At 31.3% G+C, this 8,106-nt stretch overlaps 1 protein-coding gene across 1 annotated transcript; it reads right to left on the bottom strand.

Annotated features, from left to right (window-relative positions):
• Positions 1–775: 775 nt before the first annotated feature.
• Positions 776–7,821, bottom strand: LOC139864550 (mediator of RNA polymerase II transcription subunit 25-like). Its single transcript, XM_071853132.1, has 13 exons — positions 7,595–7,821; positions 6,935–6,965; positions 6,130–6,184; positions 5,881–6,014; positions 5,671–5,793; positions 5,480–5,545; positions 3,791–3,961; positions 3,494–3,547; positions 3,201–3,229; positions 2,191–2,253; positions 1,984–2,095; positions 1,586–1,675; positions 776–937 (listed from the first exon to the last, which is right to left on the bottom strand). The coding sequence occupies exons 1-13, from the start codon at positions 7,699–7,701 to the stop codon at positions 902–904; spliced, it is 1,071 nt and encodes a 356-aa protein (XP_071709233.1). The 5' UTR covers positions 7,702–7,821; the 3' UTR covers positions 776–901.
• Positions 7,822–8,106: the final 285 nt, after the last annotated feature.

The following is an 8,106-nucleotide window of genomic DNA, read 5'->3' as shown; positions in this document are numbered from 1 at the left end:
TCACCTACCCGAGAAAACCTTAATTTGATTTTGATACATCCAAATTTTACGAAAACCAAATCAGTAATAACTGATCCACCAGATCATATTCTCCTCCAAAAAAACATATCCTGAAAAACAAACAATTACTCTTATTTGACTTCATTTTATTACTAAAATTCTTAAGAATATACATAACAAAATCAATATATTTCCGCCCAATTTTTTTTTTAAATTTTGTTGACCCGAACCTTTCTAATACAATTGCAGCCCACCATTTTTAATAAAAAGTGAGGCTCAACTTTAATAAATATGTAGCCACATTTTTCTTAAACCTTAACCTTCAGTCTTCTTCAACATTTATCTTCTTCCACCATTATATGGACAAGAGATTCTTCAATCAAAGAGTTTGAAGATAACTTGGAAAGAAAAAGAAATAAAGAAGAGAAAGCAACGGATATAGTTTTCAAATTATTATATATTTTAAAACGTTAAAAACTCAAAATGGTATTCCCGACTTTGGCTTTGCGATGCCAACCACACGCCGACGGTGGCGGAACTTGAACCGAACCACAGTTGGGGTGAAACAAGTGACCAAGGGATAAAAACTAAAACCTTACTTTTGTAGTGTGTGTGTGTATGTGTACATCCTCTGTGCATCCTCTCTTCATATAATGAATCAATTCATTATAAACGTGATCAGTTGAGAAGGAAAAAGATATAGTAAAGAAAATATGATCATTACACTTCTAGTAGCATCAGAAGCTCAAAATATGATGCAAACACTTCATGGATGAACAATAAAGAATTCGACTATTGTACGATATATACGCATACACATTTTGCCATATATGTGGAGAATATTCGCACAATTTTGGTTTTAAGATTTTTCACTTTACTAAAGCTCTCGGTCGTCTTCTGATTATAACCATCCTGATAGATCTTCTGGAGACACATCCTGAGATAAATGACGATCAGAACACAAATTAGTTGATAAAAATAATAATTATATAAAAAAGTTTAAGAGAACATGATTATATTGTTTTCTATCTATAGCTTCATGTGCTCTAATATGGAAGTGGATTATATTATATATTATATTATTATAAAGCACATGATATACATCCTACGTGTCATTTTTCCAATTAAACTTCATTTTCTTAATTATACTGAACTAATCAATCTTACGTGTAATTTTCTTAATAAAACTAAATTTAATAATAAAAAAAGTGAATCTAAATGAAAAATATACAAAATCTATGCACTGTTTTTCTTATTGATTATTTTAGTATTTTTTAATTTTCGTTCAACGGACGAGCTTATAAAATTATTTGTATTGATTTTTATATTATCTTTGGTTACAAATGAACTAATCTCTTTTATTTATTTTGAAAAATTGTTCTTATAATTGAATTTTTTTTTTATGATTCCGTTTAAAAGACGGACTTATAAAATAAACTTTTATTATAACTGATTAATTCCTTAGTTTTTATGCGTTCGTGCAAGGCACGAGCTCATAAAATAAAACTAGTCTATATAATACGGAGTATATATATATGTTATAGTACGTAAATACATATTTTCACTCGCAACAAATCAAGCTTACCCTAGGGAAAAGGATTCCAACCATCTCATCATTCGCTTCTGTACTCGGTGTTATTAATGCCATCTGTGATGGTAACGGTATGGCTGCAAACTACGCGTTTATAACAAGTTATGTCAAATGTAAGATTCTGAACTGAAGAGTCGTCCGTCCTAGGATATAATAATGAAACGGAATAAAAGCAGACTAATTGAATATGATTTTCTTCTTTGGTTTTTATATTACTTTATAGTTTGTATCAAACGGTTTCTTCTCAATAAAATAATGAAACCAGAATCCATTAACATGATATATTACCATTACCATTCTAGTTGTATCATTCTGCAATTGCTGAAAAATGTGAACTTATATGTAAATGCTTAATAATAATAATAATAATATTTAGCTTCCTTAGCACTTACATCTCTGTCTTTCTGCATTATTTCAAGCAATTTATGCCTCTGACCCTTTAGTGTGATAATAACCGTATTATCTGTTAAACTGTCTTCTCCATAAAGAATTGAATAAGAAATCCTGGAAAGGAAGGAAAAAGTGTACTTATTTATTGATAAAAATAAACATATAAGATCTGCTAAATGTTACCGAACTATATGGCATATCATACTTACAAGAACAATTCTTCAGGTACAAGTCTATATATTAGCATCGTAGATGGCCAATCTTCTACAAGCCTGAAAAATAAAAGTAAAAAAGTCCACAAGCCTGATAAGGTTTATTAAATGACAGGGAAACTGACTGGCAATGGGTAAATAATAAATTCACCAAATGCTTATGAATATCATTAGTGCATATATAAATAACCCTTCCTGGTATATTTGTTCTTCAAAAGTAAATTTTGGTAGGATAATATATATATATATATATATATATATATATATACACACACACTAGGTTTTTAGCCCGTGCGATGCACGGATATTTGAAAAAATAGAATTAAAAAGTCAGTTATAAAATATATACGTAAACGAAAAACGTTAAATGAAAATGTAAAATATAAAATGTAGACATAAAATGTAAAACATATATGTAAACGTAAACATATTCAACGAAAATCAAATGAAAAACGTAAACATAAAATGTATGCGAAAAACGTAAAGCCTAAATCATAAACGTAAAACGTAAAATATACACGTAAAATGTAGCGAAAAACACTAAACGCAAAGGAAAATCAAAAAACAAAACGCATATCTATTTCGACCCGTGACCCAACATGTCCAACTTGTTTGTCATGTAATGTCGTCTTGTTTGATTCATAGAAGTCCCACATTCAAATACTAATCTCTAATTTCAAAAAGTAGAATTTTACCTTCAGAATAAAATGTGTTTTGTATATTGACTAGTAAAAATGCACTTTATTAGAAAGATTAAGATGCCGAGAGAATTAATTAGGTAATGATATTTTCATTAACCATCAAATTACCCCGGATAAAAGTATAAAACTGAATTCCCTCGGACCGCCATTAGAAAAACATAAAGATCAAACTGTATCCAATGGTTGCTTTTATGCATTTTAATCAATGAGTAAAACAATATTGAGCCTTCAATTTAACAAACTGTAATAAAGTCGGCATCACAGTTTAAGAAGAGCACTTTCAGAATGTTAGGGACAGAAACTTACGACTTAGGAGCATTCGAATGCACGTGGACCTGGAACAAATATATACATAGACATAAAGCTCAAACTTAGTTTTGAAGTTTGATATTCATAAATCTATGATAGACTCTATAAGAAGTGACAATTTAAAAAGCTATCTCTCATATAATAAACAAATGATATGACAAGAAAATATAAGATGAAAATCAACATACTTGCAGCATTTATGTTTCATTTAAAAATATAGGTATCCAAATTTAAGGATCCAACATTCAAGAAAATCTCCCCGTTGAGAAACTATGAGATATGAAACTTACAGTCATTTTGGCAATGATGACAGTCTCGCCGTTCATTATGGCGGTTAAGTCCCCCTGCATCATGCGGATCATTATGTCATTCTAAGTTAGCTAAACAATTGCAGTAATAATATAAACAAGACTAATGAAAAACTCTAATTTTATCTCCTTGTGACAAAAACAAAAAAAAAAAAAAAAAAAAAAAAACAAAACCTTGAATTCCAATAATACATCTTACCCAGTTACCCGTTTGTAGATCAATAATAGAACACAGACAGCTGACATTTTAAAAATGAGAAAGCAACATCACTCACTCACCTCCCATGCCTTTACAAACAACATTATTATATCTTCCCGTTCTTCTACTATTCCTATTTCACTTAAATCAGCACACGCTCTGATGAAACTTTCTGAGATGACAGCCATATAATGTTGATCTTTCATATGGTTAATAGTATGATCAGCAGCTGCTGAAGGGTTCATTTTTGCCTGTGTCATCAATGAACAATGATGATGTCTTTTTACTAAGGATACTATAATAAGGAAAAACAAAAAAGGCTAATATATATATATATATATATATATATATATATATATAGTGGCAGGATCAATGGGGAAGTAACCAATCGGGGGAAGCAAAAAAAAAAAAAAAAATTTCGTTTTTTGAAAAAACTTTGTTCACGAACATTATAGATTTTATTTGATGAAAATATGAACATTTAGAAAAGACACTTCGTGATGAATGTTATTATTTTGGCGGGAAAACGATCGACAAAAATAACATTCAAGATAATATTGTTCGTGAAGAATGTTAACGTTTTTTTTTCTTTTCATGTTTTGTGAAGTAAAATTTAGCCCGATTTAGAGTTTAGGGTTTGGTGTTTTGGGTTTATTCCATAAACCCAAAACACCAAACCCTAAACCCTAAACTCTAAACCGTTCGTGTTAAAAACTCAATCTAAACCCTAAATCTAAACCCTAAAACCTAAATTTCTAAACCCTATAAACCCTAATATCTAAACCTTAATATCTAAAACCTCAACATACGCTCGAAAAACACGATAATTGTTATATATTACTTCTTCGAGCGTTTTCCTGCCAAAATAAAAACATTTATCACAAAGTGTCTTTATTAAATGTTCATATTTTCATCCAAGTGAACAAAGTTTTTTCAAAAAACGAAAAAAAAAAAAAATTGCTTCCCCCCGCTTCCCCCCGATTCATTACTTCCCTCTTGATCCTACCACTATATATATAGTGGTAGGATCAAGAAGGAAGTAACCAATCGGGGGGAAGCAAAAACTTTTTTTTTTTTTTTTCGTTTTTTGAAAAAACTTTGTTCACGAACATTATAGATGGGATGAAAATATGAACATTTAATAAAGACACTTCGTGATAAATGTTTTTATTTTGGCGGGAAAACGCTCGAAGAAGTAATATATAACAATTATCGTGTTTTTCGAGCGTATGTTAAGGTTTTAGCTATTAGGGTTTAGATATTAGGGTTTAGATATTAGGGTTTATAGGGTTTAGATATTAGGGTTTAGAAATTTAGGTTTTAGGGTTTATATTTGAGGTTTAGATTTAGGATTTAGATTGAGTTTTTAACACGAACGGTTTAGAGTTTAGGGTTTAGGGTTTGGTGTTTTGGGTTTATGGAATAAACCCAAAACACCAAACCCGAAACCCTAAACCCTAAACTCTAAATCGGGCTAAATTTTACTTCACAAAACATGAAGAAAAAAAACGTTCATATTTTTCACGAACAATATTATCTTGAATGTTATTTTTGTCGATCTTTTTACCGCCTAAATAATAACATTCATCACGAAGTGTCTTTTCTAAATGTTCATATTTTCGTGTGATCTTGATGCCGGAAAAAAAAAATTCCAAAAAAAACGATTTTTTTTTTTTTTTTTTGCTTCCCCCGCTTCCCCCCGATTGGTTACTTCCCAATTGATCCTGCCCCTATATATATATATATATATTGAGGCAAGTGAGCATTACCGCATTGTAGATTGATTTGAATCCTGTAAGCTGAGTTGGATAAATAACTGACAGAGATACAAAAGACTACAAAGACAGACCCAATAATTTAAAGTCAAAGTTTGAAACAAAAAACCTATAAAGTCAAAACAAAACAATTGAACTGGGACGGAGGGAGTATAATACAATCATATCTACTCCATCACCACTACCTCAGGAAATGATTTAGCCACTGTCTCAGCATCAGATAAACGACTCTCTGTTGCAATAACAAGGATACAATGATGATATAGGAGATCCTCATTTTGGCCTCCGGTCCGGAGGTTAGGAAACATCTGGACATGATAAAATTAAGCATTGTTATGTGAAAAATGAGCAAATACTAAAACTCTATAAAGTCAAACCATGAAGATGCATAATACCTTTAAAGCTTCAAAAAGTCCATCATCAATTGCAACATCATGATATTCATCATCATCAGAGAACTTTAAAGTCTCCAGCCACTCGAGGAAAAGTTCCATATTTCCTATCCAGATGCTAGACTCTACCATGCTACCTGTGCATTGAGAACGGAAAACAAATACGTAGTATAACTATAACTATTAACTTTAAATGTACGTGGAGGAAAATATATTATTTACAATGACACAAAAGACAAAATTTTTAGGTACCGGAAGGAGGATTGAGTTCCACCATAGCCAATTCAGCCTTAGGCCAATCTGCATCCTGCATATGAAGAGAGGAAAATAAGGGTTCATGAGCATTTAATTTCTTAAGCATTTACTATTGAGAATATATCTACAATGTCAATTAAGTCGATATTGCATGCGCCAGTTATGACTTATAAGAGGTATCAACTCAGTTTTTCTATGACACGCAGAACCCCATGCCAAAATCCTTCTTAGGAAACTAATTCTTAACGGCTACAAATGCCGCATAAGAAAAATATATATATGCTGAAGAGTGAACAAGGTCAGTAATCAAGAAATATATAGCTTCAATTATGAGGTTAGAAAGCATCAATTTTCTCATATAGTATATTCGAAGCACAAATGAGGTTAGAAAGCATCAAATACTAATACGGAGTATTTATAATCAATTCTATAAAATCCATATAGTAAGTTCGAAGCACAACAATGGAACATTAGCAATACTACCGTCAACTGTAAATGCCTTAGAGAACACAAATTTTCTATCCCATAATTCTTAATGACAAGGCATTTAAACTAAAACATATGCCCATATGGGTAGAGAGGATAATGTGGTTTCAAATTGTCACTTTTTGGCATTGGTCAAAAGAGGGTATGCCAAGTTAACCCGCGAACAATTATTTATTCCATGTGTTAAGTTTCGTAACAGAAAGCATCAATTTTCTCACAAGCATAAAAAAGGGGTTACATATCAAAAAAATTGAGGCCATACAATAGTGTAAGGGTATATTCGAAAGAAGATTTTACACAAGCAATGAATGCTTACCGTATCTTCATCTTCATCTACACAGAACGACCTGAATGATCAAACCAAAAATTTAAGAGAAAATATCAAGCACAAAACTCCTTGAACGGAACCAAATATGTAAGCACATATTTATTTATGGTGTTATATGATGCAATGACACAACTACAATATTCGTTGATATTTCTAGACGTGCTATGTATTTTAATCTTCCCCAAATATTATTATGTCACCCATACTGGCATAATCACCCAATAGGTAGAGTTATGTTTTAGTCTCTATTCATTACCCAATATATTTTCACTTGTGGCAAAAATTGGAAAACCTGGCCGATTAATTGGAAATCGAAGGGTGGCCAATCTGATTATGGCATAATGCGACTTGTTACTCAGCCAATAGCAGTCAAAATTTATGATTACATACAAGATTTATATATAGACTTATTTGGAAAAAAAAAAAAAAAAAAAAAACCAATTAGCAAATTGTTTTATTAGTTCAATATCCTAATTGTGAGCCTCAATTTTGAGTTCAATAAATTTATGATTCTGAATTAAATGATACGCTCACAAAACTAAACGACGTTGATACAGATTACATAGCCATAACAAACAAAAGGTATTATGCTTCATACGATATACAACTACAAGATCTATATAGTATTACAATAAGAATAACAAGTACCTGACAAGCTTTCTAATATAATCTCGGAGAATGGTGGGCCAAGAAATAGCCAGGGGCTTACTACAGTCGACCACCACCACAAGACGCCGCCTGGGTTTGTCCCCCATTTGTTTTATGCCGATATAAGATGAACGCTTAAAAATCGGAAACTATAACGATTTCAATGTGGAATGAGGTCTTCTTAATTTTTCGAGAACGGTGATGTTTGTAGACATATATGATATATCATATATATCATATATGTTAAGAGCAGGGCCGGATTAGAAGGAGTGCAATAAGGGCTTTTGAACGAGTTGTTTAGGGGCTCAACAATTTATGGATCAAAGTATTACTCCGTTAGAATAGCTAATTAACCCGGGTTTATTAGTCAAAAACTCTTTTAAACAAAACTGATGTAAACATGTTATATGTTTATGTACTTTGTTTTTTTTTTTTTTTTTTTTTTTTTTTTTTTTTTTTAACAGCGATTCGGATTATCCGAGGAGAATTTTAACCACCTGTTGCGATCATCT

The sequence above is a fragment of the Rutidosis leptorrhynchoides genome, chromosome 8, assembly GCF_046630445.1.
Source record: "Rutidosis leptorrhynchoides isolate AG116_Rl617_1_P2 chromosome 8, CSIRO_AGI_Rlap_v1, whole genome shotgun sequence".
NCBI classification, from domain to species: Eukaryota; Viridiplantae; Streptophyta; class Magnoliopsida; order Asterales; family Asteraceae; genus Rutidosis; species Rutidosis leptorrhynchoides.
Note: the sequence above shows the minus strand (reverse complement) of the source record. Positions and strands in the feature narration are given on the sequence as shown.